This window comes from Phalacrocorax carbo, chromosome 4 (assembly GCF_963921805.1).
Source record: "Phalacrocorax carbo chromosome 4, bPhaCar2.1, whole genome shotgun sequence".
NCBI classification, from domain to species: Eukaryota; Metazoa; Chordata; class Aves; order Suliformes; family Phalacrocoracidae; genus Phalacrocorax; species Phalacrocorax carbo.
The window spans coordinates 67,593,972-67,618,607 of NC_087516.1; the positions used below are offsets into that span (position 1 = coordinate 67,593,972).

General features: G+C 36.2%; 1 protein-coding gene across 1 annotated transcript in view; it reads right to left on the minus strand.

Annotated features, from left to right (window-relative positions):
• Positions 1 to 24,636, minus strand: part of IQCM (IQ motif containing M) — a 111,208-nt gene that overhangs the window by 58,726 nt on the left and 27,846 nt on the right. Inside the window, 8 exon segments of the mRNA XM_064450825.1 lie at positions 3,390 to 3,431; positions 3,434 to 3,523; positions 6,554 to 6,621; positions 6,623 to 6,684; positions 8,175 to 8,206; positions 8,209 to 8,328; positions 8,331 to 8,362; positions 9,334 to 9,386. Of these exon segments, the coding sequence (XP_064306895.1) occupies positions 3,390 to 3,431; positions 3,434 to 3,523; positions 6,554 to 6,621; positions 6,623 to 6,684; positions 8,175 to 8,206; positions 8,209 to 8,328; positions 8,331 to 8,362; positions 9,334 to 9,386 (499 nt within the window).

The window sequence follows — 24,636 nt, forward strand, 5'->3', positions numbered from 1 at the left end:
AAAAAAAAATGTATTAAACATAGGCTACAATACTGCTTTCTGAAAAATATTTAAAGACATATTTTTATAACAATTAGGTATCATTTCAACGGATACTTCAAAGTGTATGGCCAAAACTGATTGTTTCATTACCTCTGTTTTTGCTATTTTATTCAAAGTACAGCAGTGTTGCACTGAGGTTTTCTCCTGCCATAGTGCATGGCATTCTGCTTTTCAATAGCAGAATGAAGTAGCAGCACAAATTGGTTTGAACTATGATGAAATAGCATCATTACTTGTGTATGAAATCTAAAAATCACTGCACTATGGCCTCAATTTTAATTGGCATTTTCTTGAAACCAGCAGCTAAACCTCACCACTGATAGAAAACAATTCAGTTATTTCTAGTCAGTTCCTAACTCCTCAGTGAGCAATGTGTTAGCTAGTAATGTAGTCACTGATTTTTCCTCACACTGTGGGGAGCAAGATATGTATAGATACATCTAGAGAATCATCTGCAGTTAAATTCATTTGACCTAAAGGAAGCTCGCTTTTTTCCCCAGACATTAAAAAGTAGATTTCAAAAGAAAACCACAAACATGTTTTTTCGTAAGCCTCCATTAAGCACCCATAAGTCCACTCCAGGCACCAATGTCTTCTTTAGTTCCCAACAGTGTCATTACTATAGTCTCGTTTGGCCAAATTATTATATTAGTTTTGCTTGTAGGAACACAGAGACTCAAAGCAGTATGTCTAGTAGCCTTCCGTGTATTTAATATTATATTATTTAATATTTATTTATTGTATTTAATATTTATTTAATATTTAATATTTAATATTTAATATTTAATATTTAATATTTAATATTTAATATTGTATTTAATATTAATATTATTCCAAATAATATTTCTAATTCACATTTTGCAGGTATTTTATAACATACTCTTCTTTCCTATTTTGACAGCAAGTTCTTTGTTATATAATGATGCATATTAGCATTTCGCTACAAGTATTCTTGTTTTATTTTGATAATTTTACTATCTTATCTTCAGTGTCTAACCTTTACATCAAATAATCAGATCCCATACAAAACAGATTTGTATTTAAGTATGACTGATGTAATTAAAACTCTCAAGAGAACATGTAAAATAAAGTCTTCATGCTTTTCCTGCCTAAATTATTGTTAGCCAAAGACAGTACTCATCATTTCATTACTGGAAATGGAAAAGCAACAATACATTTAACATCTGGGCACGTATTTGCACAGGCCCTGTTTTTTCATCAGTGTTTAGATTCATTAAAAAAAAGCGTCAACGGTAAGAGTAAAATGAGATTGAAAAATTTTCAAGTGAAAATCTGAATCTTCTTTTCCCCCTGTGCTCAGACTAAATAGCCACAAGGCCAGGGTCCCTTTTCTTGTTTTAACCTTTCATGGATGGGTCACATGGCCATACAGGATGCAATGTTCACTCAAAAAAGCTCAGTATAGTAATTATCTGTAATCTCTCCACTATTCTGCCCAGACACACACACACCCTGCCCACCACTTTATCTTTCCATTCCTGAATAGGCAGTCTGATGGTATGGGGTGCTCTGCACTGGCACAGCAGACAGTTGCATCAAATCATAACTCAGCAATTCAAAACATTCAACCAGTTGCAGTGTCTTTTCCAGGAAATTTAGCAAGGTTATAATCTGTTAATAACTTATCTTCAGAAATAATGACATTTGTGTCATAAAATTGAGTAAGAGAGGGCACTTTACAGATAAGTGCCATTTATTCAAAATGCTTCGATGTCAGATATCATTTTATGGGTGCCCTTTAGACACAGGCACATCTCCATGTTTCAGCAATTATTCGTCATTTACACATTCATAATTTGGGAGAGTTTTGAACTCAAAATGAATAAGAAGCCTACACACTGCCTCAAATGTCCAAACAAGCCTTGATAACACTCCATAGCTACGGGATTCTAAATAAATTAAATAATGAGTAGGGAAGCATGAACCTTTCCTAGTCTGTCTGTGACGACAGTGAAAAGTAGCAATAGTCTCCAAATCTAGGCTATAAGCAGAAATCTGTCTCACAGTCACAAAAATCTCCTGTTACCATAGTGATGGGGACTGAGCAAATGACTAAAAATACCTGGTCTTATTCACACTGTCTTAGGAATGTGACCTAAATGACATGTAACACATGATTTTCCATGAGAAATTAATTGTATTTACTAGGAGCCAATACTGAGAAGCAGATAATATGCAAGTACAATGTGACGTCAGACACTCAAAGAGACCACCTTCTCAAAGGTGCAGCTTGAACAGAGAGCTGGCTGGAAGAAAGCATACAAAAAATTATGATGAAAAGAAACCATGGGTTGGTCATTAACAAATCAAAAGTATCAATTAAACACGGGCTTATCTCAATAAATAATGTTGTACTTTAAAAGCATTCTGTGAAATTGCTGATACATAAAATTAACTGTAACCTCCAAAGAAGATCACGGTCCACAAGAATCTCCCAGCTGTGATGAACATCAAACTTAGGAAGACACAGAGACAATATAAATTCATGTTTAGAGGAGCTGTGGTTTACAGCACCTATGTATGTCAGTACAAACCAAAAGCATGCTACAAAAGGGCTGGAGGAGAAATTGCAAGGGGCATCTCCCACCTCAACTTGTGAGGTACCCTAAAAGGCTGCCTCCATAAGTCTCGCTTAGGATCTGCTACTGCTGCTCTACACTAGGAGCAGAGCATTGCAGGATCCTCCACTGATGGCCCTGGGAAAAAGAAAAGCCAGACGGAAGATGAGACTCTACATTTATTTGAAGGTCTTAATCGGTTACAGTTTTATTTCTATTTTTAAAGGGTAATGATCTCCCTCCTATTTACAGTACAGGATATCTCGATTCTTGCCTTGTGACATTTTATTTTATTTACAAGCATTCACCTCTGAATGTTTGTATAAGTTTGTTGGGCTGAGTTGTTCAAGGATGTTGGAAGGCAAGTACCACTGACTTCACAAAGAGGGTAAATGTTTTGCCTGGAGACATCTGCAAGTGTAGACCTGCCACAGAATTGCTCTACACCCTCTTAAGTATACTCTAAGATAGTACGGGATTATATTCCAGCATTGTTAGACACACTGGAATTCTAGAAAATGTGCTTTATTTCAAGTATAATGATAAAATGCTCCCTTTTGAAAAAGATCACGAACATCAGGTAGGGTTTGTCCTGACTATGCTTTTAAGAATAGTAGCTTCCTCACTCATGCAAGGAAAAAACCAACCAAAAAAAAAAACAAAAAAAAAAAAAAAAACAAAAAAAAAAACCAAAAACAAACCCAAAGCCCACAGCATCTGCAATTGAAATTTTGTAGCATTGCAAAGCACTTTAAAGAAACTGCTTACCTGGACAGACCAGCTAGAAGATACACTGTATTCCCCTAGCAGTATAGAGTACCCACAGTCTCACAAAAATTTAGGCAAAACATTTCTGTCCATCATTTTGTCAAACTCCATCTTGGAAAACATTGTTTCATAAACTGAAGAAGAGAAGCTTCTGTCAGATACATATTTTCAATAAGTTATTAGGCACTGATTTTTTTAAGAAATATTATTTTCAGAAACTTTTCTTCTTTTTTAGAAATATTTACTTTAGAATCAAGTTAATATGCTTGATAAACTTCATATGAAAATTTAGGCCTATGCAGAGGTCTTATGATGGGGTAGTTTGCTGCTGACTTACTCTTGCACTAAAGTGAAACTCACACATCATCCTTATTGAATGCAGAGGGGAACAGTCAGGCTGAAAAACATCTCTTGCCCATATTAGAATTTCTCAATATGTAAAGGTGATGGACTCTGCAGAACTAGGCTGGTAGAAAAAGGGTGAGGTAACTAGATCATTATAGTCGTTAATACTCTTTTTTACTTGGCAGATATGCTCAACCTACCCAAAGCAGTATATTAAACCGCTCCACCTAGGGTAAAAGGCAAGGGGAAAACTCACAGTGTAAGACATTGTCCCCAGTATTATCGTACTGGAAATGCCCACAGATGACTTGCTGCTGCTACTTAGGAAAAAAAAAAAAACCAAGGAGAACTTATACTGGTAGGCTAACAGTCAATTTAATATATTAAATATTACAGCCTCAGTCAAAGAAACTAACTCAGATACAAGTGTTGTGCGATTTACTTTGTACTGCTCAGGGAAGGAAAGGTACAGATCAAAAATAAACAACTTCACTGTTTCCTATACTTTCATGCACACAGAACATTTCAGCTGATCTACCTAGCTCACAGATTTTTGCAGAATTGGTACAATTCTGCAAATCTTCCTTCTGGAGAGGCAAAGTATACTAGCCTAGCTGATTTACCACTAATTAACAAAACCACCAGTTTTTCTGTAAGGGTTAACAGCTATAGATCATATTACACTGTATGTTATGCATGAGCATCTATAACATGCCTCTCTGCCTTCATCAAAGCAGAGCAAATTAATGTCGATTGATCATTTCAGAAAAAGAGTGTCTGCCTTTTAGGGCAGAGTTTTCACTCTAATCTTTGAAGACCATAAAGACAAAACAACAAAAAAAGACAATACACTAGGCCTCAACATCTTATCACATCTACAAACAAAGAAGCTTTGAAGGTGTAAACTTAAGACTTCCTATTAAAGCATCGGTGACTCAACCATCAACAAGCATTTCATTATAATATGAAAGTAGTACAAACTTTTCAGTCAGAAAGCGTTAGACAGTATGTTATGAGTTATTCAGCTTAGGATAAGAATATATGTTTTTAAGAGGATGTGGGTTATGCTTTAGGACTTAGTTTTATTGATAATTTTTCTAACATATGGGGAAAATCAAATTATGTATATATACATTTCTTTTTTTTTTTTTCCTATGTGATGTTAGGAATATAAGACCTGATTATGGAATTTGGAAGTCAAAACTGAGACTATGCTGTGAATCTTCAGATTACATGATTTGCATTAGTAAGGCATTTGGAGGGAACTGAAGTCTATCCACTGAATATGATTAAATGAAGTATTAAAATCCTCCTACTTTATACCGAAGTATAAAGCTTTATGAATGCAGAATTAAAGGACTGAATGGAAATGGGAATCAAGACATAAACAATTCTAAATATCAAGCTCAAAAGCTGTAAGAATCAATTAGAACCTAATTTCAGTATTTAATGGGTGGTACATTTTTATTTCTCTGGAACGCTAATTTTTCTTTAAGGGAGAGGAAAAAAAAAGAAAAAAAAAGGCAGTACATTTCTAAGCCTTAGGTATGAAAATGGTGACCTGAGTCCAACCTGCAGTATTGCGTTTTGATGCATGGTTGAAAACTAACTCTCTTTTCTCAGCTTTTTCGCATCAGGAAAGCTATTTTCTAGTGTACGCAGTCATCTAATCTTAAATATCCTCTCTGATGATGTGATGAGATGGCCACCTCTTACTCTGGAAAAGGAATTTGAAGGGTAGTGGATTAGACAAAAAAAGAAGTTTAGATTAAATTTTACAGTCTAAAGTGCTTTTTATTTTCTTTAATATCTGCCTATAATCCTTGGGGTGATAAGGACCACACAAAAAGAAACATTCAGAAGAATGCAGAAGGCACTGAGCAGAGCATCTGGAACTAAGAAACAGGCAGTTTTGGTATTAGTCAACTATTTCCTCTTCTTTCAACACTCTCTGCTTATGTATCAGGAGAAGCAGTCCTTGTGTCTGTCTTCTTGATTATGCCTTCAAGCTACCCTCATTTATGCTTCTCCTGACCATTGCTGTTTATTCTGTTGTGTGTGTCCATGAATTTTCTACCATACTGCTGAACAACAACATCTATCTTCTCTACCACACTTGCTTGACTGTACAGTGAGCCGTCAAACTGATGAGGAAACAGCAGAAGCAAAAGCAGGTATAAAAACTAGTTCCATGAATAAAGTACATAACATACGGATTGCTCAAAACAATCTGCAAAGGGATGTTCTTCAAAGAGGCTCTTTAAACATGCAAGATATTTATTTCATTATGAGAGATCATTAAGTGCTATTTATTTTCCACACAATCCCTCAAAAATGCAATAGGGCAATAATACTAGGGAAAAAAAATGTTGGCAAGAATGAATGAAAAGGATACATTGTTAAGAAAATTGTGATGATACTCAGTGCTTTCTCACTTACTATCTCATTAGAAATCCTCCTTCCTGACAGTTTGTGACACTGTCCATCATTTAACACAGTTACAGTCTAAGAACCAGAACACAATGACACAATCACAAAGTGCAGCATGCAAGAAAGAAAAGAGTTAATGATAATGGCTAACAAGCAATTTCTTCATCAAGTGGCCAAGAGAATATTTTTATTCAAGCTAAACCCTACAGTTGTGCAGTGCCAGAATGACATCTTAGAAATGCAGCTGTGCATATGGACATATGACATCTTCCTTGTACCAAAAATCACTTTAAAATAATTGTGCTGTGGACATGGAGTATTACTTAAGAATGGACAGACCACTGAAACTAAAATAAAATATAATTGTATTTAAAAATGGGATGACTTACATTTTTTCTTGTCTATCCATTCCTCTGATTCAAAACACCGAAGTGGTGTAGAGAGATCCAGACCACCAACGGGCTATCATTTCACAGTAGTACCTTATAACTGCTGGTAGAGATGGTCCATGACTTGTAGACTGTAATTACAGATATGTTTCACTTTCACTACTGCAAGAAATAAGTGAAGAGTGAAGCCCCATCCCTAGAGACATTCAAGGTCAGGTTGGACGGTGCTCTGAGCAACCTGATCTAGTTGAAGCTGTCCCTGCTCACTGCAGGGGGCTTGGACTAGATGACCTCTAAAGGTCCTGTCCAACCCAAACCATTCTATGATTCTATGACTAAAGAAACAGAGAAGGTGGAATTCAGAGGTGTGCAGCGTATAAGTAAATCTTAAAAGAAAGGACAAGTTCCATTCCTGTAAACTGATTTGGACAGCTATGTAAAAACAATCACTCTATAGCTCTGATAAGGGATGATCCTTTCCAAAGGTGATTAGATAAAACTATTTTGGGATAAACACATTTTATCCCAAAATACAGAAGCAGATCAGGAACTATGTGAAATACTGTCTGCACATAATCAGAGTCTTGGGGGAAATACAAGGTTCTGTATCTCAGCAGAGGAAAAGTAGAACAGTGAAACTTGGAAAGGTGAGAAACTCTGTGTTGAACATTCTTTTTTTTTTTTGATTAAAAGTATGTGGTGGGAGGAAAAATACATATTTTTTTTCCTACAGCCCAGGAGAAGATAACAAGAAATGCTGTCTTGCCTCATCATTAATTACAGCAGCAGCAAAAACTCCCTCTTCCTCAGTATGTAGCATGAAGGAATGTTTTTAAAGGTTGATGATTACCAAATAACATGACCTGACTTCTATCACTCTATTTTAGGAATCTGTAAAACTAATAAAATAGATTGTTTAATGGATGACTTAGTTTCTACTTGGCCCACCTACTTGAATTAGGTACAAGTTTTCTTATGGTATACTTCTTAGATAGGACGCTTACACATCACCAGAAAAATTATATCCTAACTGAAGTTATGCAGCCTCCATTAGCACTCAACCTGCAATGTGCATAAGCTCTTTTAACTTGGTGTAAACTCTGAGATGGAAGGCAAAAGTGCATATTATGGCATTCTAGTATGTAATTTCTCAGGAACTGGCATTTCATTTAGCAATACTAAATGACAAACATGAAAAACAGTAATTATGCTATAGAATCCACTACTTTTTTCTTTCCAGTAATTGAAGCTTAAAACAGAGCAGAAGAGTGCAATAAACAGTCTGTTAGTTACAGCCTGTTTCTCTACCTGAAAAACTGCAAGCCCCAGAATTAACAGTACAATATGCATGTACACCAAGACTCTCTGAAAGCAGAGGGACCAAATGTAACACAGACGATTCTCTTCTAAAAACTAATAGAAAGTCTTCTTGAGATCAGGTGGTGGAAATGGGTCTCAGCAGAGCACTCGCTATCACTGAATCCTCCCTAACCTTGGAGGAACAGAACAGCCGTGACAGACAGACTAGCTGAGCATGGAGCTTTTTCATAGCAAAATAGTAATAATAAAAAATTCTTACACTACTATAAGTGGCACATAAATTAAACAATCAAGACATTACCTTAATCTTTATTTTCTTGATGGCCTGTGTTCAAGCCACCTTCTCCTATATCTTTCAAGGCAAGTGATGGCTTTAAGTACTTCTCTACTGCTAGGACGCTTTCTACGATCACAAGAAGCTTCAAAAACTTCTAGATGAGTTACATTTTTTTCACCTTCTTCTGAGTTTGAAGGTCAAGGCATTCATCACTAAAAATTGAAGTACAGAAGATTTGTTTTACAATTTGGTGGACAAATGCTTGAACTATGAATCAAAATTCTAGAAGACAAATTGTAATGTCCACCTAAAATAATTACAGAATCACGTAGAATCCTTTTATTTACATGAATAGCTTGAAAAGAATGAAAAGGAACTGTGGTCATTTACCATCTACAATTACAGAATTAGCATCCAAATCTGCTTGCCAACTGCCCTGCTGCAGCTGCGTAGATCTGCATAATGCCCGTGGCTTGGTAAACTATAAGGATTAAGTTATTATTTTAAACATTGTTAACATTTTGAATTCCTATTCAACTGCGCAGTTTTTTACAAAATGGAGAACACAAAAAGTCATATTTTGTGTGAAAATACACTATTTCAAAAAAATTAATTTGAGCAAGACTGAAAAAATAACTTACCTACCAGCTCTTACAATTGAACTGATAATACAAACTATGGCAGATAGACACATCGAAACCGTTAGGTTTCTCTTCCATCGGAATGCTAACTTCCATGGATTTTATTAATGTGTATTCATTAAAGTTGCCAGGAAATTTCACACACACACACACCCAAAAAAACCCAAAATTTTTACAAGAACACAGAAAAATATTGAAACCTATCCTCTTCATAAGAACAGACCAGGAAAGGCTGTATTGAAAATTTTCCCATCAAAACAAGATAACAGAAGAATCAGAAAAGCCAAGATTCAATAACCTGAATTGTAAATGTATTTGCTACATTAAAATTACTGAAAGTAATTTTAAAACCCTGAAATCTCTCAACTTTGTCCTGAGACAAAATGAGTAGAAAGGAACTCTCCAAAGTTTCATCTCCACAGTCTTCCTGTGTGATTACTTGGCTATGTCCCAACTGAGAAAATGATCAAGATATATATCTGATGAGTAATCAAAATGCTAGATTTTGCATTTCAGGCAGTATAACAGGCAGAAATGCAAACCAAGACATAGCTGAGGATTTTTCATCGGCCACATTTAGAGCTTTCTCTTTTTTCTGAAGGTGCAATTGTGAATAGAAATAGTCATTTTATAGTTAAAGTCATAAGTAGCCATGTGCTGTAACGTAAGTTGAAATTTTACTTACCACATGCACATTGTGCCAAGACTAAAATCAATGTGCTTGAAATATCATTGAATTGAAAGGAAAATGGTTTTTGATGCCTGGTCTTAGTCAAGCAAGGTGCTAGTCAGATAAAATGCTTGAGAAATTGAGATAATAAATCATAGAATCATTAAGGTTGGAAAAGACCTCTAGGATCATCAAGTCCAACCATCAACACAACACCACCATGTCTCCGAAACCATGCCCTGAAGTGCCACATCTACACATCTTTTGAATACCCCCAGGTATGGTGACTCCACCACCGCTCTGGGCAGCCTGTTCCAGTGCCTGACCACTCTTTCCATGAAAAAATTCTTCCTAATACCAAATCTAAACCTCCCCGATGCAGCTTAAAGCCATTTCCTCTTGTTCTATCGCTAGTGACCTAGGAGAAAAGACCAACACCCACCTCACTACAACTCACTACAACCTCCTTTCAGGTACTTGTAGGGAGCGATAAGGTCTCCCCTCAGCCTCCTTCTCCAGATTAAACAACCCCAGTTCCCTCAACCTCTCCTCATAAGACTTGCCTTCCAGACCTTTCATCAGCTTCATTGCCCTTCTTTGGACATGCTCCAGCAAACTTTGGACATGCTCCAGCAATACTCCAGATCCAAGTATTTATCAAAATCTTGACTGTTGCTGTTTTTTGTTTGTTTGCTTTTGGGTTTGAGGTTATAATATGTTGTTGGGGTTCTTTAAACATAATAACTTAGATTATGAATTTCAAACGTGTTATTTTCTGGTATTCTGTAGCATTTTCTCCCTCTAGCCAAGAGCCTGCAGGATTTCTCATCAGACCATCTTCTTATAATTAAAAATATCATTTGCACTTATTCATCATTCCACCCTATGCCACGAAGACAAATCTGTTCCATCAATCTTGATCTCTCTACTGGCTAAAAAATCCTCCAGGTATATCACAGTAAGGGACCACAATTTCACCACTTATAATATGGTACAGCCTCTAACCTTTTCCACTGAACAAAGAATTGAACCCCCTACCAGTTTAATTCAGCTCCATACCATGCTTTTATTTTTTTGCCCAGTGATTCAGCCCAGAGGACAGCAGCATTTTAATTTGCTTGTAGGGTTTCAAAGGAATTGCAGTTTTATAGGTTGCAGAGGGAATGAGTGGACTCATCACCACAACTGTTTCTAGACAGGTCTAGCCAGTTTGCATGTGATGCCTATCTACTCAGAGACATAACAATGTGCCAAGCATGAGGACATCCAAGGGCTACATCTCTGGACTGATCAAATCCACTATCTTTGAAGACCAAGGACCAACATTATGTCAGATAGACAGGAAGGGAACTACCTGACTTATCAGATACATGGGTATATAAATATACATGGTATTTCTATAGATATTTTTTTCCCAAGTTTTGAGAAAAGATATATCAGAGGTGATTATCTGTTTTGGGAGGGCAGGTCCCAATGTGGTATCTTGCAGGAAGAAAAATTTGAAATGTTTTCTTAACATTGTTTTCAGATTTATTTCAGATTCTAGATATAGATTGACTTTTCAAGCAAGATCCTCAAATCAGTATGTAAGTTGAGGTAGAGGGAGATTATTTGGGGAAGGCAGGGCACTCAGGTGGAAGGAGAGACAGTCTTCCTAAGATGAACACATTTTAATTTTTTTTAAATGAAAATGTATTCCAGAACAATTCTGATTTTGTAACCATTCCTTTCTTTTTTAGATCCATGATAACAAAAATTATATGAAAGATGTGGACAAGTGGCTGTTTGAAAGATCAAGTGTACAATCAAATCCTCACTTAGGTACAGCAGCTGTCTGCACTACACGTCTTTGTAAAATCAAATTCATGCTGCAGATCTGATGGCAGTGCATTAAATGGCTCTTCCTACTGAATTATACATGTGGCAATTTTTTTATAATCTCACAATTTAATTTCATGTGATTTACATATTCTGATTAATAGTGCTGTGTAAAGATATAATTAATATTCTCTGGCACTGCTGTATAAATAATGTCTTATATCAGTATTTTGTGCTGTTCTTAAAGATTAATTTATTTTAAGGTTGTGTTCAAGTTACACTATGCTTTCTCTTATATGCCACAAAAAATGCATACTAAACGACCTCTTGCTTAATGTGATTTCTCTCAGTTTCACTACCTCTAATGATAACTTCTATGGGAAAAATTGTTGTTTGAATAGAAGAAAAGAGCTAAATAGGAAAAAATTTCAGTTTTATTTAATAAGTGTTTAGAACGTACAAGAGCAGAACAAATACCAAGCATGATGTTTGAAAAGGAATTTCTATCAAACCAACAGTTTATCTGCATTAATATATATTCTACCACTTACAAATTCTAGTTCAGATAATGCGACTAATTAGTTTTGGCTGATATTGGAGTATTTTGTATGCCCCATTTATAAAAGCTGTTTGCCCATCTGTTAATAGGTTGGAAGTGATTAAAGGACACTTATTTTGGCTGTTGCAAAGGCCAAATCATTTTAAAGCTGCAAATATATGACAAAATCAGCTAAAGGTTTGCCAAGTTCAGGACCTGATTCTCCTAAAGAGTTGTGGTGTCTGGTTCCTCTCCCTCCTGCCTGAAGTATCTATGAGTTTTCGGTATATAAATGCAAAAATTCAGCCTATGATAGGCCACTCCTACTAGCTATTTGTTTAAACAGAGGTTTTAATAAACTTTTAATGGTTTTCAGATCTCTAGCTAAGAAGCATTTCTGCTGTTGGTATATTAACTTCGAAGCATTGATTCTGAAATCTTAACTAAAATGTGGCTTACAAGAGTACTCAGTATCACTGTATTTTAATACCTGTGCCTTCTCTTCATGTCTATTGTTTCACCAGTATGCATAAAAGAACAGGAAAATGTGAAATAACTCAATATAAGAAATATCAGAGGGAAAAGGAGACAAAAAATAGGGTAAAGAATTTGAATGAAAAGGACAGTCATGGACAGTGAGCTGGGAATCAACAGCAAACCAAAAACCCTAAGGGCAAGAGATTTATGTGTGCCATTATTGCAAGATAATTACAGACTTCAGTTCTGTCTGGGGAAGAGTATTTCACTCATATGTTTAACTTAAATGAAGACAAAAATTAGCCTTGTACAGAAAGCTGGAATAACTCCTGTATACCATTTGTATCCTATGGCCTACCTGAAGGCAAATCTGAGGTATTGATTTATACCCTGCTTTTTCTCCATATACTTAACTTGATGCTTTCAGTATCAGTACAGAACCCAAGCTGACCCTTACCCCAGATGAAAAGTAACAATGGAGTTGTGAGAAGAGTATTCAAAACAGATATTCTAACTCTGGTTTAGCTGCAAACCCCTGAATAATTTTTTTTCCTTGACTGAATTTGAACTGTAATACCAAAGGGAAAATACCAGTAACTATAGACGTACTTGCTTCATCTGCGAATTTAATTTTATAAATGAGCAACATAAAGTGCTACCGACATACATTAAAGACATACCACCTGCTTTGTACTACTTTAATGGAAAATCCATCAAGCACTGTCTTTAATGATTATATGTCTTAAAAATTCAACAAAGGAAAGGATTATCACTGAAATCATATTAATCTGCAAGGGATTAACAGCTTACTGTTGAAAGACTTCATGAACTGCAATAGGAGAGGATCTGAAATAAAAAATGCAAACAGCTTTTCACATAAATAGTGCAGAAAGATTGTAGAGGTTGAAGCAACAAAAGTGAAAATGGACTGAAACAGAGAATGGTAATGTGGATCAAACACTTCAGCATTGAAAATAAAACAAAAGCATAGAAAAATGTGTTATAAGCCGTAAAATGCTTACCACCTGTACAGAGGTTTATTCATTTTCTTTGTAAGTTTCTATGACCAGTTGTGCTCTCGTTATCGTTTGTAAATTTAAACAGATTTAGATACATTATCTGGAATATCTTGTTTAAAGAATGAAACAGAATTTTATTGAATATTCTCAACTTAATGAAACATGGAGAATAAAGTCTTGATTTCCTACTGATACAGTCTTCTTCAAGGGATAGAAAGGTCCCCCCAGTTTATAAAACACTTTATCTTCAACAGTACGCAGTTGAGCTTTCAGAATTTCAAGAAACAAGTAAGTTAGTTTACTGATCTGTTATATTTTCCCTGCCTTTAGAAAATTAATGAAATCATAGCCAGGCATTTCTTGTTATTTAATGGCCAACAGAATTAATGTCATCAAACCTCATGTAATAGTTGTCCATGAAGTTCAGTAGTTATTCATGAAGACACTTCAGGATGTGTTTGATTTTAGCTTTAGTAGGATTTAAAGATATGCTTAAAGTTAGGCATATACTTAAAATGCTATGCTGAATTTGGATGGTGGGAATTGCATGCTTACCTGAGCTAAAGTTAAAATTAAGCATATGCTTAAGTGTTTTGCTGAATACAGATGGAGTGCTGAGCTGGAGCCCAGCGATTACTCATAAGTGTCAGTATGTTCTCAATCTAGAAATTATCACTTTACAAATAAAATTTGAAGATATGCATATACATAATCAATGTATGGCTGAGTAGAATTTTGATGACCAGCTAATTACAATTCATGCAGACATAAATTAAGGAGATGATGAAACCCTGCTTAAACTCAAAGGTTCATCCCATATTATTCACGTGGGTTGTACTCAGAAGACAAAATATGACAGTGAAACAACATGAAGGAATAAAGGCAAGCCATTAGGACAGGCACAACAACAGCTTTCACTTCCAGTTGAAGAAACAGTGTTCAACTTCAGTGGGCCCAGTTTAGTTGGTCTCACGGCCTGATACTAAAATTTCCCTGGTTTCCTGAGGGTGCAATGATGTTAACAGGAGATCAGACAAACAGATCTCATTCGTCACACAGAAGAACCCAGAATGACCATTCTGAGGCTTTGCAGATCCATGGTATTGAGATTCTACTTGGAAATAATGAAAATGTATGACTAAGACCTATTCATTCTTCCTAATGCTTTTGTCAGTTTTCAATATTAATTTAAAAAAAAAAAAAAGAAAAAAATGTTTGAAAATAAGTAAATCAGTTTCACCTGCTGTCATTTCTACAAAAGATGAATGGGAAAAAAGCAACTCATATTCCTCCTTTCTGACTTAGCACTTGATGCAGTGCTCTTCTTTTTGTTGGCTCAGAAGCCTACCATAACCTGGAAAGATAGAAGAAAGACCTAGTCAATTAGATAGATAAAACCTAAGACAGCTGATAACTGCCATATATTTCAATAAATGTACATATACTTTAAAAGACTTTAAATGTAGATAGGACTTACTGCTTTACTGAGCAAAACTAAAAACCTCAATGAAATAAACCCAAGCTAATCGGTAACAGTAAATGTTAGGAATGAACCTAGCAATAATTCCCTTTAAGTTCAGATGTACAGGTTCAAAAAGGGTAAATACTGCATTCTTCTTTCTGTCTCCTCAATGACTACTCCCTGTCCTGCTACCTTATAATTCTAAAAGTGTTTTCATTTAATGAACTATGAAAACACAAAACCCACTAACATTTGCTATCACTTCGATAGATCAGGTCGTTTGGCTTTTGTTGTGATGCATTTCTGATCTGGCTACCTCTTCGAAAGGATACCATCATCTGTAAAAGACTCAGAGAAAAGAAAAAAAAAAACACACAAAAAGCCAACCCAGTATGTAACTGAAGCATGTAACTATAACCCCCTCAGATGTCCTTGCCATCTTAATTCCTCTGTTCCTAAAACACAGCAATAAACAAAGCATGTTAAAGCACAGATATCTGACATCACAGCAAAATACCACCCTTCCCAATATGCTGTTCCTAATAATGGCCGCCAAAGGAGTATAGGCAGGCATAAGAAACATAACACTTTCAAGGGTGATTCATCTCCATTATAGACTTCTGATTATCAGCAGTTAGGGACTGAGCTATAGGCAACATCTATACCCTTACATTTAATAACCACTGAATAACCAGACATCATATTGTCTAATCCCTTTTTGATCCCTTTTCTATTTTCAAACTTTGCAACACCTGTGGCTGCCAGATCCACAATTCAATTATACATTATATGAAAAAGATTTTTGTATTTTTGTTCTACATTTGCTACCTGGTGATCTCATTAGGTCCCTCTAGTTCTTGAGCTAGAAAAACAATATCTATTACTCTTTATTAGCCTTTCCCCAACTTTAAAGGTATTTATTCCTGATCTGTTACCTCTGTCACCTAGACTTTATGATACCAAATCAATGGATGGTAAAATGGTATATGATATCTATTATCAGTAAATCCAGCATGAAACATTTTCCCACGCGATGATTCCCAGCTTATTTAGTCTGTTTTATGACAGAAACTGTTCCACACCTCTGACAATCCCACACACTTCATTCTAGATTTCTTTTCTTTTTAGAACAGTATGACCGGCATGTAGTATTTAAGAAGTGGGTGCACTACAGATGTAGTAAGAATTCTATCCCAATCAGTGGCCAGCTACACAGGTATTCTGGTATTCTTAGTAAATTCCAACTCGAGTACCAGCACTACAGCTGGTCTGAGGAGTCTTCCTATCAGTTAAGGACTTGATGCATTCAATCAGCTGAAGGAAAGACTGCATGTCTGACATGTGATATGTTCCTATCCACTTCATGTAAAAATGAAGTTGCATGTTGCATTGGTTGCATGTTTCCACATATTTTTGGCTACCTCATGCTTCAGATCCTATTCCCTAGTCTCATTTACTCAAATGAGAGTCTCACGTTCAACTGTACACTAGCCCTGCCTATTATCTACCGCCTTAGACCCTACCGTGCTCTATGGACTTCCTGATACTTCAGCCCAGATCCCAGGCATGCTGTTCTCCCAACACTTCTACTGATTCTTCTTCTGGCCTGATGTGCTTGGCTTCTGTCACTAACTCCTGCCTGTCGCCTCTCTCCACACTGCTACCTGCCTCAAGGTACACAGACACAGTGATGTTTTCTGCTCAGCCCTAAGTTCCTTTCCTTCCGATGCCCAACCTCCTACTGTATTTTGTACTCCCTTTGGTTAGCAATTTCAGACAATTAAGCACAATGATTCCAGGTTCCTGTCTGTGTGAAAATGCCAAATTCAGAGCTCATTCAGTTGTACATGTATAGAATGATTCCCTCCACCAAACATTTTCATTACTTTTTCAATTACCAGAATGTTTTGATGAACAAATAATAAAACATGATTTGGTCTGAAAAATCAGATGTGGTACATGCTAGATTAATGTCGGCATTAAGTACAACTAAACCAGACTTTCAAGTGTTCTATTTAGCAAGTCTACTCACAGAGCCTGAATGCTAGTCATTGATTATCACTTTTAATCAAAGAATGCAGGTTTTAAAGGCTACTGGTCAGTGCACTGACTTGTACTGCAGGTTTCAAGCAGTGAGGTATGAGTTACCCAACCATTTGAGAAAAATATTCTTCTTAGGAGGCTGTTACTGCACTTAAAAGAATTGCTATTTTAAATAGAAGACCTGGTTCTGCACGCTCTTGTATATTTTAGGATCATCAGCTACCAGTGCAATTAACTGTTATGTGGTGGGAGAGCTAAAATGCAGGCACATGCTCAGGAAAAGTCTTATTTAGTAGCTCATTTTATAAGTGTATAGTTCTTTGGTAATTTATATATTAAGTTCTGTGTCACCACAAAGTAGTCTTGTCCTGTTTGGCTGGCTTTTATTTCTACAGCTTGCTATATTTTGGTCTTCACTTCTGGTTTTGATCTAGGGATTTGAGTCCTGAAGTTGCTCCTCCTGGAACCAGAGTGGCTGAAGCCATCATTTTATCAACCCCATTCATCCATTTGGAAACCCTGTCAGGCACGTAAGGCATATGTTGAAAGGCAGTCTACGTTTTAGTTCATGGGATCTAAAGCCAAGCCAATCCTAATAAAGTCACCATCTACAATTTAATATGAAGATGAAATTACACTTCTTGTGCAATTGAGATGTGACTAGCTATTTTAATTCAGTCTGGACGTTAACACCAGCTGTCTGAGAGAAAACATGAGGAAAGAGTAGACATAGACATGCAATAAGCATACTATCTGCATAAGACCTCAAGAGTCATTCTCCAAAAATTATTTTCTGGGCAAAGATCCAACACTACAGTAAGTGACTTTGCACATGTCTGGGTATAAATGTATGAATTCAGAGCAAGATAGATACTTGATAACTTTCTAAATAACTTCAAATGTATCTTAATAACTCACACCAGATTTCCAACGTGTTATCAAGACATTGTCCAAGGGACTTCTAAGTCCTCCAGCTGTACGTATCAGTATGTGATTCTGATTATGAGCTGACAATAGAAACTATAATCCTACTATGCATGTGATTAATATGTGCCAGGACTGGATCTCTGAATATCTCTGGTATTCATCAATCAAGTTTCAAACACTTACAAGCGTTGTTCATTTCAAAAACTAATATTTTGAGAAGATAAACCTTTGATCAGCAGACTGCTACCCATACAGCTTAATAGAGCTGAGTGAAAACTATTTTTCCTTACTGGTGTAAGGAAAGGTGTATTTTACCTTACTTTCTTAAAGCAAATTGACCACATATCTTGAAGTGTGTTCCCGTTTAGCAATAAGGAAAATCATGTCATCACCCCCTGAAAAGTGGGAGGTGAGAAATACATGCAAAGGTTCTTTACAATTTGCACTCTCCAGGCTATTTGATACACTGATATAACAAAGGAGTCAGATGACTTTATCTTCTCAGAATCTTCCATATAATTCAATGTAGTGAAGCATGTGTTTGACTCGGAATGAGCTGTTCCTACTTCACACTATGGTGAGCCACTTGCCAATTGAGTTCAGTCTCCTGCCTCCCACTTGCAAAAGGAATTTAATTGGCTGTTGCAGCAATCTGTACTCTGATAAGGTTGCTGAGAGAAACAAAAAACCAAACCAAACCAAACCAAACCAAATTATCTCATCTGAAGACCTCATATAGTATTTTTCTTCCACAGCCCTCTATTTGTGCTGGTCCATCATCTCAGTGTGTAGCTGCCCTTCTAACAGCCATTCCTCCCTCTAGATTTCAAATTTTTACTTAGGGCCTTCCAAAAGTTCACAATTCTTTTCCTTTACTTCCCAAACTACATTTCAGGTCACCAGTATGTGGTCCAGTAGGTTGCATATGCTTTCATGTGAGGCTATCTCCCTGCTTTGAATTCAAAGTTTAATTCTGCCTGAGACAAGGGTGGCCTGCAATAAAGACCTTGCTTTCACTTCACAAGCCACCTGTTATCATCTTCACCAACCTGCCAACTCCTCTATTGCTTCCCAGTCCTGCTGCTCCCCAGCCCACTGTGCCATCTGCACAGCAGGAATTCAGAGATAAACTTACAAAGTGTTAGAAGTCTCAGCTTTGTCTCAGAGCCGGTGCTGCTTTGTGAGCAGAATAATTATTCTGGAATAAAAGTAACTTTTATTTAAGAATAATGTCTGCATGGAAAGCTACTCCAGAATCAGGGGTAGCAAACTAATTTATTCCATTCTAGCTCTGCTACTCTGCTTCCTCTTTTGTACAGGGCCCAAGATCTATTTGTGAATACGTTAGATTTTCTTACTAGGACAAGATATATATGGATATAGTAATTACATTAATCTACAAACAGAATGAAAAATTACTCAAAATATAATTAAAAAATTTCCAGCACTTCTGAAATTGGGGAGAAGCTGAAATGCAAGACTCTGATGACTCAAAAGACTGGTAAGACTTCTGTCCCAAAGTTAAAAAAACAAACAAACAACCCACCCTAATAACAACAACAAAAAGCCCCACCTTTTGCAATAAGACCACAGATTGCTGCAGCCCATAAAAAATTGGACTAAGAGCATCTAATGAAGGACTGGAATTGGTGACTAGGTTGCAATCAGAGAAGAAATTCACCTCATCTATTATAGTTTGTGGTACTACGCCACAGAAACTGAAGACTTTAGTATTTGTCCCAGTGCCCCATAATTCTGGACACTGCTTAAATACAGTAAGTATAGAGTAATTACTATCTCAGATAATTCACAATTGCAATAAAAAAATCAAGACACAGTGGAGGAAAACAGACAGGTGAAGAAACACAAAGAAGCAATGAAGTGGGTTTGATTGATATGACAGAGTTCTCAGAGTACATCAGGAGCTTAATAGTTGTTACTTTAGAACAGACAGTGCAGTCAGGGTTAATCTTCAGCATGAACATAAAGTACATTAAAGAGGTTGCTTTGGACCATCTACAGAGTTTCTGCCAAGCTTACAAGGTAGCACAGGAAAAACACCTACAGTTGCATGCTGGAACATTGAAACTGGCATCATTCATCAACAGGAAGAATAGAAGCTGATCATTTTATTGTGAATCAGAGATGATAGAGTGGAAAAGGATGTTTCATATTTTGTTCAATTCAGATTATTATGGTATTCTGTCTAAACTGGTGATTTTGAACCACGGAACCACTTTGCATGATAAACAGTAGGAGTCTTTATCAGCCTTGAATCATAATGCAGAAATGGGTAATTCACAGCTAGCTTTGAAAGAGCTTTCGATTTAAATAACTGTCTCCTATTTTAGGTCAAGTGCAAAACCCTACTGAAGTGCAAATTGCAAGCAAACCAAGCTATATCAGCTCTTAAAACACTACAGCTATATTCTGTCTCCTCCCAAAGAAAATAAATCAATAATTCAAAATAATGGCATTTTGATAACTTAACACCTTTTCTATAACCCTTTCTCCCTCATGTTTTCTTTTGGGGAAATATTTTATTACACATATTTTAAATTCTAATGAACTACTCTCACTTTTTTGTTTCTGCTAATTTTTTAGAGGATACATGAAAACCACTCTGAAAAAAAACAATATACCTTGCGTGTAGATGTCAGCAAACTAACAGGCACATTCTGAGCACACTCACTGTTTTATCCAAATGCAGAAGCTACAGTGATCCATGTTGCCTTTTCTCAGTACGGAAAACGCGTTCAGACTTGGAAATACTCTGCAAGGTGATTTTCTTTGACATGAAACATTCAGTAGCAAAGATGTCTTTGTTCATGACATGCTTTCTACTATTTCCCCACTTCTTGTCTGCATTTTAATCCAGGTTAGCTTTTCCTCTTGGTAGGTTAGACATTGTAGCTGGCTTTAATCAAATAAAAATACCATGAAGCAAGCACATAACTTTACATGGTAACTTGCCTACCAGGAACATGGGTATTGCAAATAGAAATCTGAACTCATGTTGAAAACAACTGAAAGGATGTGAGTTGTGAAAACAATGTAACTGCACTGGCAATACAGGCCTATCATCAAAGCCTCTTTAAAGAAGGTAGTTTAGCTATGTTTATCTATACAAATAAAGAGTACAGTCCTGTCTTTGGATAATGTGTTCTTTACAGGCTCAATCCTAACTTCACATGATACTTCAAGATTGTGAAGTTCAGTTTTGTTGCAGAACAATATCAAGAGATTCTACAGAGTGGCTAAGGCATTCACTTGTGATGCTGGAGATTCATATTAAATAAAATGCCCTGAATGAGTCAGCAAAGTGATTTCAACTTCCCTTTTTCACAGACTACCTGACCCTGCCCTCCCTGCACACTTGTTATCATGAGAGGGTCAGAATTTCTGGTTTTCTCCTTTCTTCCCCACAGCAGATATTCTAGAGAATATCTGCCTGATAAATTCTTCTTGACAAAAATGCTATTGAAACTCATTTCTGGGGGGAAAACATTTCATCTGTAGAGCTTCATGATTTGCCTGAAGTCAGGGTATATTTCTCAGTCATTTGCTCCTTGTAGAGGAAATGTTGGCTTATCCTTGCTGAAAACAACTCTTCTCAAATAAGTGCTACACAGTAAAGTCAGCCCCTGTTCCTAACAAGTGTTTGAAGTGTAGCAGGAGATACTCCCTAAATTCCATAAACCCACCCTGGAACATAGTTTCTCAGCAATGTCTGCTCATGACACTTAGTCCCTCATTTCACTCCATCCATGGAAGTAACATTCCATGCTTATCCTTAACACCAAGCAAACTTAATATTCATGAAACTCTGTTTTATGAAAGATAAGGTCAGGCATTTTGATGCAAGATTAGAAACAACACACTACAAATAAACATAAAATGCAGTTTTAGTTTAGACTTAATGATCAGGTGCCTCTCTAGGCAAGAGGTAACCTGTTTTATCTAGCCTCCCCAAGACTCTTCCGTGCTGTCAAAGCTGAAAATTTACTACATTCAGCAATACATCTTCTGAACATTTTTCTTCATCTAAAGCTGGACAAAGACATTAATTCCATCCCATCTGATTATTTTTTTTTTTTTAAATACTGTTTTGAAATGTGGGTATAGTCTGTGGACTTTTCAGGCTTCCTCAGGAAGGCTTCCTCAGAAAGGGTTGCACATCATAAGCTAGCAAGGTTTACTTCACTCTATCATTCCGTACACCTACAGGAGGATTCTTCAGTTAACAGCTTTGTTGCAGCTTAAATGATCTTAACATAAATTCCTAAGACATTCCAATTGTTAGAATACTCTTAAGGCTGAATGTTACATTTTGCTTTTAGTCACTGTCAGTCTAAGCTTATGACCAAGACTAAATAAAACATCTTTGGGCAAGACATTAATATTGACAACAGACTTAGGAATACAATAGTGTCATTGAACTATCTCTAGAGACATGCTGCCACTGTTCCTGTAATCTTGAATAATTTTGACTGATCAGTGCTGTTTAGCAAAACATTTAATGAAATATTACCAAAACAATCATATCTTCAATAAGTCTATTCCATAATGTAAACTAAATTTTTGGTTCAGTGTGTTTACTTATTAATGTCATCCAAGAGATCTTTAGACAATCACACTTTCTAGTACAGTTCAAACCAGAAACAATATGAGTCACCAAGTTGCAGATAATTTCTGAGAGGCCACTTGTAAAATACAAAGTTTAATATGGAGAACAAGTAAATCTCAAAATAAAACCATGAGTTGTTTAATATGCATTGGTGCAGTTATTTACCCTTTCAGACCCACTTTCATCAAGTACAATAAAAAATTAATTTCTTAGCTATGCAATTTTGACACTAAACCAATTCTAACTCTGATTTAGTTTCTAGCTGTGGTTTCTCATTATTTGTAAGGTGGACAAGGAGCTGAGTAAGGGACAGCCAGTGGTGCATTGATCTAAACAAGAAACTATGGGCTAGGAGGAGGTTACTAGTGTATTTCCTCCAAAATCTATGTCACTAGTGAACATAATAATATATCTATTAGTATTCAGCATAGAATAAGCAGGTACCAGTGAAGTGACATGGTTGGAGTACAGCACCAATAAACCTGGAAGATCAAGGTGTCATATAGGAAAAGAAGAACTAGATGATATTGTAGATTGGAGTTATAGAAATAGAGTGACAGTAAAAGTGCAAGTTTATATATTGATTAATGAGAAGAAATTCTATACAAGTTTTTTAGTCAGAGGTAGCAGTGGAGGAGGAAGACTTGGATGTCTCAGCAACTTCTAGCATGACAATGAGCCATAGCTGAGTAGAAGTAAATTTGATCCTAGAAATATCAGACAAGGAAAAGCTTAATGCCACTCTGTGAACTATTATATTCTGTATCACTGTGGTCACTCAGCATTCCAGCAGGGTGAATGGTGACTGATTAAAGTGCAAAGAAATGGCTGTTAGTACAATTAGGGCAATTAAGAGTGTCTCATGTGAGAGGAAAAAAGTAGTTTCACCTTTTTCAGCCCAGAGAGGCAAAGGCTGACAGTGGACACAATTGATTCAGGCAGGAGTGGGTGTAAAAAGTCAGGGAGGGAGAACAGCTATAAAACCAGATGACATAGTTGACAAAATAAAGAGTAAGTACAAACTGGCCTTGCCTAAATTTAGGATGAAAACTGAAGGTTTCTGACCACCAAAGGAGATAAGAGCTGTTCTTCCATGGAATTAGTGGGAGATAAAAAAAGTACCAGGTGAAGACTAGTGCTTAATAAATACCTAAACGGTACAGTCACCTACAGCAAGGTCCTGGATTCATTAGGCGAAAATACCCTTATCAGTACAAAGTCACTCTCCTTGTGAATTAACTGACTGTTAGGACAATTTACAAAGAGAACCGAATTACAGTACAGAAAGAAAAGTTCTTGTTTATACAAAGGCTAGGTTCATAGAGTTTTTCCAAAGAATACAGAGAACAATTATCTGACTGGATCTATCTGAGGATGACTCATTTAAAAGTAAGGATCATTATAAGATGCTTTTAGGGATAACATCTCTCAGTTGAAGAGGTGCTAGAATTTCAACCGCCACTATCCAGAATTCTGTCCAGCTCAATTTAAGCTATGAAACCTTCTCTCTTCTTTTATATTCTGCTTTATTCACAGGTAGAGGCTCCTTTTTAAGAAGAAAAGAAATATTTAAAGAAAAAAGAAAACTTCCAGTTTTGTTTCTTGCAAGCCTTTTAGTCTTCACAAGTGTTTTCCAACAGGCTACAATATGTTTGAGATTATTTTATTAAATAGTAGGATGTATTCACTTCCAAGGTCAAACAGAAAACTTTAAGTAGGGAAGTCACCTCCAACAACTGCTTGCTACCTTAAATTACTTCTAACTTTTAATCTTTGTACCTCAAAAACATGTAGCTTCTAAATCTTGTGTATAGAATGTGTGAAGTTTTGTTAAATGTTTCTATTGCTTTCTGAGCTTTACCTCATTTTAGCTATATGAATTTGAGAATCTGTAATCTTCTCAGTGTTCAGTAGTTTTCATAAAATATTTGTTAACATTGCTATAAAGGCTTGGTAATTTAAATTATCCAGTTTCTGCCTTACGTTACATGAGGCCAGGTCAAATAGTTTCAGCTTTATTAACTCACTGGGAAAAAAACGCTTATATTTCTGGATAGCATGTCGGCTATCCAGAAAATCAAGTTGGTGAAACAAAGATAGCCATGCCATAAAGATGTAAATACTGGAAATCAAATATCAGTCTACCTGTCCCTCTTCTTAAAGAAAGGGTATATCTAGATAAAGTTATTTCAATTTTGACATTAGCCTGTGTTATCTAACACATGGTGACTATCAGCATTTAGAACTCTGGGTAGTCCAGAAAT